Below are 11,800 nucleotides of genomic sequence, written 5' to 3'. Positions count from 1 at the left end.
TGCTCGAGGCATGGGAGCTTCTCTTGGCATTACAACTAGCAGATACATCAGAGCAAAATTATTTGAATGTAACAAAATCAGCCTTGTGGAATGGTGTTTCAAACATTGCTAAGTCTAAGAACTACTTTCATTAATGAAGTGAAAACTGAATATTTCGCGCATTTGAATGACAACAGGCAGGTAAAAATAATGAAAACAATTTCCTGTGGATTTGTTAGGCAACACATGAATTGTCAACAACTCAGGCCATTGAAAAAAGGGTACGGTTCCCTCGGAATTATTAACTTACAATTAAAACAGTGCAGCCAAGAATTACTTCAAGACCATTTTTGTGCCACCCAAGGGAGAAGATATGCTAGAGGTCTAACCGCAGCATAATGTGATGCTTGGGCATTTGTGAAATACCAGGAAGGACCATGTTTATCTGCGGCATCAAGACGACAAATTACGTACACTCCATTTCATACTTATCAGGCAATGTTGTTGGTGCTGCGAAAGTATAGTGTGGTCATAGATGTCTCACTCCGTGCTTTTTGTTGTGCAGTTTTTCGTGTGCGCCTTCGTGCTTCCAGTATGTGACATACTACTATGTTTTGGTTATGAGCACAAGAAGTGCACTATGGCCACTGGTCACGGAGATGCATCGCTTCTATTATTACAGCAAAGCTGTTATAGGCTAGGTTTCAGGAGATTGCGCCTGTAGAAAACCGAAAGTGTAGTGCACAACAATTTCAGACACGTAACGCCACCTCATGGGGTCGTATGAAAACGCCGGATTGGTGGCGTTTTCAAGCTTAGCATTGTAAAAATGTGTGCATTATATCGCGGTTTTCGCCGAATCTTACGTTTGCTTCTGCATTACGTGACGTAGGTCACCCTGGCGTTCACGTGAGCGCGCTAGTGCTTCTGTGCGCGCCGCGACTGGCATAGCCATCTCTAATAGAACGCTTTGACAGTACGGTGATCGCGACTGTGTACGTTCCCCCTGCAACGCCTACGAAAGACATCGAAACGTTCATGATAGACATGTTCGGCTGAGTGATGCCCCACGACTGATACGACCATTCTCATCGTGGGGGCAATATTCACCACAGCAGACCCACCATATAGTCACAGCTTTGCTGGCTTCCATCTTCACAGTAGTGAAAGGGCTCTGAATTTTTTTATCGTGAATAGGTTTAGATTTGCAGTGCTTTCCACGAATTGATTCCATTACATTTTGTGGCATAAAAGCATGAGACATATACTGGGACTTATCGGTACATTGACTTGCATGACGCACACCCATGTCTTTCTTTCATATGCAACGCACTATTTCTGGTCGCAAATGCTTGCAGTGAGAGAATTCTCTCTAGCCTTTGTAGCATTGCCAGCTATGTATTAAGCAGTGTATAATTAGAGTTGCTGACACTCAGATGTTTGACATTAGCTTTGGTCATTGTTTTTATCTATGTTGGATATTTCTTGCAAAGAATTATGATTCCTACGTAAATCAGTGGACCAGAAAGAGTTAAGTTTTTTTTGTAAGCGATATATGTGAGGAACATTAAATGCAAGAGACAATGACTGAAAAAAAAAATATGGAAAATGGAAAAGAGGGACAGCTTCTGGAGGTGTCTGCATTCTGAAAAGCCTCGTCTTGAGCTACAGCACTTAAGCGTCTAAGTTATGTGATTTCTTAATTCTGCATTGCAGTGGACCTGCTAATAGGCTTGTGGCTATTGGTCCAAACAGCTTCCAAGTTTACATATGTTAAAAATATTGTAACGGATGGGATGGATTTATTTACAAGAATGATGGATGGTTAGCGTAGCGCAAGGGACAGGACGGTCATCCAAGCCCAACAGGCAGCGGCCAGCTCCTCGCACACCCTTCTACTTCCTCTTCCTTCGGCTGCGCCGTGCAGCGTGACAATTTCTCCGGGGGCAGACGAAGCTCGCCGAGCGAGTTACACAGCAGCGTGACAATTTCTCTGGGGGCAGACGAAGTTCTCCGAGCGAGTTACATAGCCCGATGGTGGTACAGTTTGAGTCGGGCGACGTGCATGACTTGCGTGTTACGTGACCACCGGTTGTGCGAAGTCACTCTTGCGATGACGTAGGTCACGTCACTCAGTCGTTTCAGTATAACGCATGGGCCAGTGTATCGAGACAGAAACTTCGTGCACAGCTAGCCCCCTTTTTCCGCACAGGTGTCCAAAGCAAAACAAGGTCCCCAGGAGCATATGTGACGAGCACATGTCGAGCGTCATAACGAGTCTTGGCACAATCTTGAGAGGAGAGAGTCCTGAGGCGGGCCAGTCGACGCGCTTCTTCGGCACGACATAAAGTCTGGCTTAATGAGTAGTCATCATGTAAGGGCCAGGGAAGGATGGTGTCGATAAAGCTTTGGGGGTTGCGAGCATAGAGAAGAAAGAAAGGCGCATAGCCAGTGACTTCGTGCTTGGCAGTGTTGTAAGCGTACGTAACAAGTGGTAACATTGAATCTCAGTTTTTGTGATCGGTGGAGACATACATGCAAAGCATGTTGGTCAGTGTACGATTCGTGCGCTCAGTGAGTACGTTTGTTTGCGGATGATAAGGGGTCGAATGCCGGTAATCAGATCCACAAAGACGTAGTAGTTCTTCAACAACGTCCGCAGTAAACGGCCGTCCACGATCACTGATCACAATGCGTGGAGCAACATGGCAGAGAATGACGGAGTACAGCAGGAACGATGAAACGTCTGCTGCTGTAGCCGAAGCGAGTGCCACCGTCTCAGTGTACCAGGTCACATAGTCCACACACACAATAATCCAGCGACGGCCAGAAGTAGACTTTGGGAAGGGACCTAGCAAGTCGACACCAACTTTTTCAAATGGCACGGTCGGCGGTTTAACTGGCTGCAAGGCACCCGCAGGAGGCGTGGTTGACTGCTTATGGCATTGGCAAATGGCACAGCTGGAAACGTACTGCTTCACCGTCTTCCAGAGGTTGGGCCAATAGAAACGCTGGCGCAGTCGGTGAAGTGTCCGAGCAAAGCCAAGGTGGCCTGACGTAATGTCATCGTGCATGGCGTGAAGTGTGATAGGCCTCAACGCCTGGGTAATCACGAGCAGTAGTGGAGCGCCTTCAGCAGAATAATTCTTCTTATACAATAAATCTTCGAAAATAATGAAAGGGTCACCTGCACGCGGCATCGCGTGCAGGTGACCGAGCGGTGTCAAGAATAGCTCGAATAGAAGGGTCATGCTGTTGCTCACGCTTGAAGGCGGTGGCATCAGGAAACTCTGTGGAGATGGCAAGGAGGTATTCATCTAAGTCATTGTCCGTATCTCGCGTGCTTGCTGACGGAAGGCGAGATAAACAGTCAGCATCAGTGTGACAGCGACCGCTCTTGTAAGTGATAGAAAAGTCATATTCCTGAAGCCGTAATGACCACCGAGCTAATCGGCTAGATGAATTGTGTAGCCCAACCAACCAGCAAAGAGAATGGTGGTCTGTCACAATCGTGAAGTGGCGGCCGTACAAGTATGGTCGAAACTTGTAGGTGGCAAAGACTACTGCGAGGCATTCCATTTCTGTTACGGTGTAATTCCGCTCAGCCTTCGTAAGAGTACGGCTTGCGTAGGCAATGACTTGTTGGCATCCGCTATGTATCTGTACGAGTACAGCTCCAACACCCAGACCACTAGCATCGGTATGAAGCTCTGTTGGGGCCTCTGGGTCAAGGTGGCACAAAATTGGAGCTGAGGTAAGCAGAAATTTTAGTTGACTGAATGCAGACTCACATTCAGTAGTCCATCTATACGGTGAGTTCTTGTGAAGGAGTGACGTGAGCGGATGAGCTAGGCGTGCAAAGTCCTTAATGAAATGGCAAAAGTACGAACATAGTCCCAGGAAGCTACGGAGGTCTTTCACCGTCTTCGGCTGTTTGAAGCCACGAACTGCCGCAAGCCTCTGGGGGTCTGGGCGGATGCCTTCTTTGTCGACGAGGAAACCCAAAACTAGCGTTTGACGTTCGCCAAAGTGGCACTTCTTGGAGTTTAGGGTCAGTCCCGCTCACCGTATGCAGTCAAGCACAACTTCGAGTCGTTGGTTGTGCTCGTGGAATGTCTTGCCGTAAATGACAACGTCGTCCAGGTAACACATACAGATTTCCCATCGAAGTCCCCGCAGGATGGTGTTCATGAATCGCTCGAATGTCGCCGGAGCATTACACAAACCGAAAGGCATTACGTTAAACTCGAAGAGTCCGTCTGGCGTTACGAAGGCAGTCTTCTCCTTGTCTGGCGGGTGCATCGGTATTTGCCAGTAGCCTGAGCGCAGATCGACAGAGGAGAAGTACGAGGCAGAATGTAAACAGTCAATGGCGTCATCTATACGTGGCAGAGGATACACATCCTTCTTCGTTACTGTGTTTAGGCGTCTGTAGTCGACGCAGAATCGCCACGAATCGTCTTTCTTCTTGACCAATATGACTGGAGCCGCCCAGGGACTATTGGACTCCTGGATGACGCCTTTCTGTAGCATGTCTGTAACTTGCTCGGCGATCACTTTGCGCTCGGCAGGAGAGACGCGGTATGGTTTCTGTCGTATTGGCGACGCTGTTCCAGTATTGATGCGGTGGTGTACGCGGGAGTGCGGTGGTGACTGCAGATGCTCTTGAGCAAAGTCAAACACTGACGCATAGCGGGCAAGGAGCTCTTGGAGCACGTGTTGGTGGGAAGAGGGGAGCGATTTATTAATCATGCTCCTAAATTTTGATGAGTGGTCACTGAGTGGCGAGCTTGCGTCCATAGAAATAGCAACCGCACGAATGCTCGCAACACTATCTTCTTCAAAGCGTGTTACCTTCAGTCCGGCAGGGTAAAACAACCGACTCGGAGGACACATTCACCGTCCAAACGTGAGCACAGCCTTCTCTGACTTCGATCAGTGACCGAGGGACAAGTACATTGTTCTTAAGAGTGTTGACGTATTCAGCTTCAATTATTCCACAGCAGGAACCAGTACGGACGCGCGACAAGGTCACTGGGATGAACATTGCCGTCTGCGCAGGCAAAAGTACATCAGTGGACACGGAAAATACTTCTTGACGATCGGACGGAATGCCGTGTAGTGCGGGTGGTCTGGTATCGCTGCTGAGTGAAATTTCACCAGCCCTGCAGTCTAATGTTGCTCCACACTCCCGTAAAAAGTCAATACCAAGAATTATGTCATGTGTGGCGCGTGCTAATATAATAAATTCCGTTCGAAATGCCTTTCCACCAACGGATATCACAACGGAACATACTCCCACAGGACGTAACAGTTCACCGCCAACTCCGTGAAATGTGCTATTTCCATCCCAAGCAAACATCACTTTCGGTCCAAGGCGATTCTTGAACGCAAGGCACCGGTGCCTCCAAGTAGCGCTCATCAATGGAGCATTGGTGGCACACGCGGTTGGCATCTGGGCCTTGAAAATGAGCCAGTTCATCTCTAATAACTTGCCGTACCAATGCAGCCAGGTCGTTAGAGGCAGATACGTCCACACTTGCTATGTTGGTCACGTTGTCCAGCCGACCAAACTTCGGAAGAATGCGGCAGTGTCTTCAGAGCCTCGAACAGTACGACAGTGACGCCTTAAGTCGGACGGGGTAGTGAGGTCTTCCTTAGAGATAAAAAAATTGTACACATCTTCGGCAATTCCTTTGAGTAGGTGTCTGACCTTGTCCTCGTCCGACATGTTTGCGTTCACAATTCCGCAAAGCTTCAGGATTTCTTCAATATAGGTGGTACACATCTCGCCCGGTAACTGCGCTCGTCGTGAAAGTGTCTGCTCAGCCTTTTTCTTTTTCGAAAGCGAATCACCAAAGCATTTCTTTATCTCTTCGACGAAGCTGTCCCAAGTTGTGAGCAAGCCCTCATTATTGTCGAACCACATGAGGGCAGTTCCCGCAAGGAAAAAGACAACATTAGAGAGCTGCGCAGCCGCGCTCCATTCATTGTGGCGGCTCATCCTCTCGTAGAGTCTCAACCAGTCCTCGACGTCCTCATTCGCTTTGCCTGAGAATGTGCGTGCTTCTCGATGAGGTGTTCAGTAACCGGCTTGCCTCGGGCGAATGTTTTCTGCCACGATTTCCTTGCGACTGTCGCCTCCGTCCGAATCACTCATGTCGACGTCTCCCGGTGGTAGCCCGGCCAACCGCTTGCAGCGTCAAAGGGGTAGGAGAGCTCGGTCGTTCAGTGTGATGTATCCAGCACCTTCCACCAAATTGAAACAGATGGGATGGATTTATTTACAAGAATGATGGATGGTTAGCGTAGCGCAAGAGACAGGACGGTCATCCAAGCCCAACAGGCAGCGGCCAGCTCCTCGCGCACCCTTCTACTTCCTCTTCCTTCGGCTGCGCCGTGCAGCGTGACAATATTAAGAGGACAATGTGGTTGGCTTCTCTTACTTTAACACGTTTTTATTCTAGGGGTGCCCAAATCAATTTATTGATGATGTTTATCATTCCAAAGACAAACTGGGGTTCATATAGGAGCTATACGTACACAAACATCTTTACATTATCAAATGATGTTATTGTGGCAAGGAATTGCACCCACCTCATGCTCGAGCAGCAGCAGAATATCATAGACGAGCCATACAAGTTAACTCTAACCTCACCAATGAAGTCGCATCCAACACGAAAATACCTTCGTTATGTCCGATATTCGTTATAAGCACATATTCGTTACACGCTAATATCAGCGAGAAACATTTGATATTTAGTCCGTTATATCTCTATTCGTTATATCGCAGTTCGACTTATATTGACAGTGGCTGCTACAGTCAGAAGGAAACTGAACTCACTGTTATGATGATGGTAAGGAATAGCAAGACAACTGACCACACCAGGCCCCCGCTGTTGATGTAAGCCTGCACAAGAAGTTTTGCAGAGTTAATTCATCAATTTCATAGGCCCATAAAGGTGCGTACATAATTGCCACATGTGGCAGAGAACTTACAAGTGACCCAGGTTCGACCATCCCTGTCTGAATCAGCCATGGCAGTGCTAGACCTATTAGAATGTCGAAGACGTTGCTCCCAATACTGTTTGCTATGGCCATGTCTCCTTGACCTGGAAAAAGAAAAGATTAAAATACAGTTAACAAGAACCTGTAAATATACCTGACACGAAAAAGGGCAAAAATGAAAAGAAGTATTGACAACAGCTTTAGGAGGAACGTTTATGCACTGTACTGAAAATTTGCCATTTATGCATAATGCCACATTGGTTCTGAGTACATTTGTTTGCATTTCTATTTCATGCAAAATGATAATGTCATATGCACCTTCCTGGGATGTTTTCTTCATAAAATGTGGTGCCTGTAGATATAATGTACCACATATACGAAAATGAGGCAGGTGCACAATTCGATCAACTATTACAAGAATTAGCAGTGCACGTCCTTAATTACACTGTATGTTGCGTGAATAAGGAGCTCGGTATGAGTGGCTCTGCCAGTTTACAGTGGAATCTCGATGATACAAATCTCACGGGGTTACGAAAATTATTTGTATTAGCCGAAATTCGTATCATCGAAACACAATTAAAACTAGCTAAATTAAATATTCAAATATTCAAATATTCAACTCATTCAGGCACACGCACGTAAAGAGCATTTACACTATAGACCACTTATAATGTAACCGTTTATAGTGCAGAACTGGCTACAACGCGGCCTTTTCCGACTCCCGTTTACCCTCCAAAAGAACTCCATGTATACGCATACCGCTTACAGTGCAGCCGCGTGAGATGAAATACCGGTTATAATCCGGCTTCCGCGGGAAAATCTCGCCGACAAGGGCGGTAGCGAGCACGCTTCTTAACGAGGTGCGCCCGACGATGGGAGGGGAGATCAACGAGGGCGATGCGGAGACGTGGAGCATGAGTCCAAGCGCGATAAAATCGTCGCCGTGCGCCGAATGTGCGAGTGACAGGGCGCGGGGGACGCGCGCCTTCGCGGAGAGCAAAAGCACAGCCGAGAGCAAACGCGACTTCCGTCACGCGAAAGGCCGTGGGGGTATGGGAGGGAAGGGGGGGGGGGGCGCTATGCTGCGGCACGAAATGCGTATCTTGCACGGTGTAAGTGGTATCTTGCGACCGGGCGCAAGGGTAACTGGCGACGCTATCTCCCACGCGGAAGGAGCAAAGCGGGAAGGCAGCGCGGGAGGGAGAGAGGGGGGGGGAGCGGCTTCTAATCTGTCAACAAATGCGTTCTTGTACGTTGCGCCTGTGCCGGCTGTCGGTGTTATCGCGCGCACCGTATCTTGAAAGCGATCTCCACACGGCTCTGACCTTTGTATGCGCTGCTGTGCTTACGCCGCTCAGTTCGTTCGCTGCGGCTGCCGCGCTTCCTCACGCCTGCGTGGGGAAAAGCACAAAAGGAAAAGCAACAAAAGCGCCACCGCTTCAAACTCGATCTTCGCGCCCAGTCGCGGGCTTCGCGCTGTCCGGCGCCGCGTCCGCGCCTCCGTACCAAAAGAGAAAGGGAGAAAGCGCGTGACTGCGCGCTGTTCTTTCGCGGCCGTCGGTGGGGCGGCGTTCATTCGTATCAACCGACGCAGGTCGAAAATCGATTCGTAACAACTGTTCTCTAGCACGTTTCAAAAGTAATGGGGCTCGGCGGGGAGCACAGGAAAATTCGTATTATCGGGAAATTCGTATTAGCCGTGATCCTATCATCAAGATTCTACTGTAAATGCTGGCTTGTTCTTGTTCAACTTTGGACAGAAATGAGATATTATGGTGGGTTTTGCTTAACACCGTGTATCAATGCAGTGTCTACTAGTTTCATCCAGAATAAATCTGGCTTACACATTGTCTAGAACAAATACTAAAAAAAGTATTTTTTGTCATGCTTCAAAAAGTTAACCCGTACGGGGCAGATGCACTCTTCGTTGACGCAGCCAAATACGGCAGCGAAAACAGGTTTGCAATCTCGGTCGTAGACGCGCGAGGAACGCTGATTAGCGCTGCATCCGTTTGGACTGAGCACGCAAACGAGGCGGAGGAAATCGCGATAGCTTTGGCCCTTTACGCTGCCAAAGGCCCAACGACTGTTTTCTCCGACTCGCGCACTGCCGTCAGGGCCTTCTCGTCAGCCCTAGTGTCTAAGCACACGGCTAGCCTAGTAAACGTATCTCTCCAAAACACTGCAGACAACGAGACAGCAGGTCACCACATCGCCTGGTTCCCGGCCCACGTTAAAGGAGTAGGTAATCAAGCGGGTTGCAACCCCAACGAGCAGGCCCACTGCCTAGCGCGTGAATTCACGAACCGCCCCCGGCCTAACGGTCCAGCTCTCTCACAAGATTGCTCCCCTAAAGACCCTCTTACCACCTTTAACGAGATTACATCCCACTACAGACTGAGCAGGAGAGTTAAGTTGGCTGATACAATCAGCCTTGCATGCATATTGAACGCCACCCGGGGGCCACAAGCATGACACTCGCGCGGTTGTTTATTCTTTCACAGCCGACGTCGTTTGGGTTCTTAGAACAGCGCTGCTTTTCGAGACAGGGACCGCTGGGGATAGAGCACTTCCACTGCGGTGCCTAAGATACACAGACATTTAACGGAGAAGCGTACGTAACGAGAGGCCAAGCAGCCGCCTCACCGCGTGCATGTCACTCAGCGGCATATAGGCGCGTTCTCGGGGGCTAACACAAACACGGGCACTGCCGGGGGTGGCGGCATTCCCGTTGCGGTGTGGGAGACACACACTTTACGCCGCCGAGCATGCGTAGGTAACGGGAGACCTGGCGGCAACGCCGCGCTCGAGTACGATTCTGCAGCACGTCCAGGGTTAGTGGCTCGCGGGGCGATTTGTGTGTTGGCGGGGCATGTCATTGCACCGGGCCAACTGCACCGAGGCGTGTGAACCTCGCGCAAGACGGCCATGTGGCGTCCGTATAAGTGATATTGGTCTGTGTGGTCCAAAAACCGGACTGGAAATTGGGGGCGGGTACAGTGTGTATTGTTGATGATCGCGCCTACTTGGAAAAGAACTGATTGCTAGAATGTGAGAGAGGCGACCTAAAGCAAGGGTCCCGCCCCAATTCGCAAGGGATTTAAAAGAGTGTGTAGACATGAAAATGGGGGCGAGCGAGCCGAGAATCGGCCGCCGCTAGTCGATGTATGCTACTTTATCCTACAATAAACTGATGTATTCCTAAGTTGCACATCATGCACATCAGTGGAGGTTGTGGTGTTGTGGTATATGTGTCAGCCCAAGGTGCCATTTCATGAAAGGAAAAATTATTGCCATCCATCTGAGAAACCCAATACGGCTTACTAAAAAGGAAAGCTTAGCAGTTTAAGAAAAATTTGTCCTTATCCGGGTGTCGAACCTGGGACCAACGTGCCTTTCCGGGGTGGTTGCTCTACCATCTGAGTTAACCAGATAGGAGCTGATTGCAGAGTGAAGTCGAATGGTGTTCTATGTCAGCAGCAATAGTTTGAGCCTGTGTCAATTGCAACAGCAAATAAGGTTGGTTATATTGGGCCATAAATGCTTTGGCTAGTGTACGACACCTGTTCAGAATAAAGCCCTTGGCAACAGTGGTGTATAGAGTGTAAAGAAAATGTGATATGTGCATATGATACTACTCGCGCATGAAAAATATGTTGGATACATGGGCCATTGCACCAACAGACTGAGTGGGCACAATTATATAATGTCAAACGCACACATGAAGGGTGGCTTGCTGCCCACTGTAAATTCTGCAGTTTCTCTCCCATATTTAATGAGTAGATTATTTTGAGCAAGCACAGGGATCGCCCAACACGGAAAATCATCCCAGCTGGAAAGATTGCATCATTAGACAATCCCTGCATATAATGATATACTGCTCATTGATATACAGCCTTATTGACGAAACAATTATGCTTTCTAGATATATGTTCTATGAGAATTGCATATTCCAAGTTGAGAAAGTTTTGTTGTTCTAGCTGTGCCCACATTTTATCAGCATGCATGGGTTTAGCACATTCTCTGTTTGCTGCTAATATTGTAGTGTAGTGCACTATTTTATTGGCATACTGATGATTACGAAGGTATATATGCTGCGCACCCTTTCCAATAAAAGTTCTTGCAAGTCCGCGCAGTGTGTCTGCTCTTGTCCATCACGTGTTCCTGTGCTGTTTGCCTAATTTAGCAACACAGCCTTCACAAGCTTAATATCCCCCTGCAAAAAAACTTTGTACTAGGTCGAACCTATAATCCCACTCCGCGCTCTAATACAGTTTCAGGGAGACCCCGCTGAAACATAGAACAATTAAGGAACAATGAAGTTCGCCACGACGTCACTGCAATGAGCGAATGTAATTGGTTGGCGCATCTATACAAATTTCTATGCGAGTTGGACCGTCGGTCAGCTTAATTGTCACTGACGACGATTGCGTAATAGTTGCATATCATCCATGCAGTCGTTGCATTGACTTTTGTGTTTGTGCGCGGTTTCACTGCCGCCTGCTTTGACTATAACTTCACCAACCACAAAAACTTGCGACCGGGCGCACCACGCGAAAGGAGAAAAGCCGGAAGGCTGCGCGGGAGGGAGGAGGCGCGGCTTCTATTCTGCCACCAACTGCGTACTTGTACATTGCGCAGCTGCGGGCTGTCGCGCGCACTCTAGCGATCTCCATACGGGTCTTACTTCAATTTGTATGTGCCCTGTTTTCGCCGCTCAGTTTCCGTTCAAGCGATAGACCACACGAACATTCGGTCGTTGCTGCAACCGCGCTTTCTCACGCCAGCGTTTTGACAATGGTTGTCTGCGGTT

The 11,800-nt window shown here is 48.6% G+C and overlaps 1 protein-coding gene across 1 annotated transcript in view; it reads right to left on the bottom strand.

The window, feature by feature from the left end:
* The window catches only part of LOC119458072 (sodium/potassium/calcium exchanger 4-like), an 80,551-nt gene that overhangs the window by 10,218 nt on the left and 58,533 nt on the right, over positions 1–11,800 (bottom strand). Inside the window, exons 15-16 of the mRNA XM_037719879.2 lie at positions 6,979–7,091; positions 6,824–6,889 (exon numbers count right to left, since the gene is read on the bottom strand). Of these exons, the coding sequence (XP_037575807.2) occupies positions 6,824–6,889; positions 6,979–7,091 (179 nt within the window). The remainder of the gene's footprint in view (positions 1–6,823; positions 6,890–6,978; positions 7,092–11,800) is intronic.

Source organism: Dermacentor silvarum, chromosome 7 (assembly GCF_013339745.2).
Source record: "Dermacentor silvarum isolate Dsil-2018 chromosome 7, BIME_Dsil_1.4, whole genome shotgun sequence".
NCBI lineage: Eukaryota > Metazoa > Arthropoda > Arachnida > Ixodida > Ixodidae > Dermacentor > Dermacentor silvarum.
This window is presented reverse-complemented; position numbering and strand designations above follow the sequence as displayed.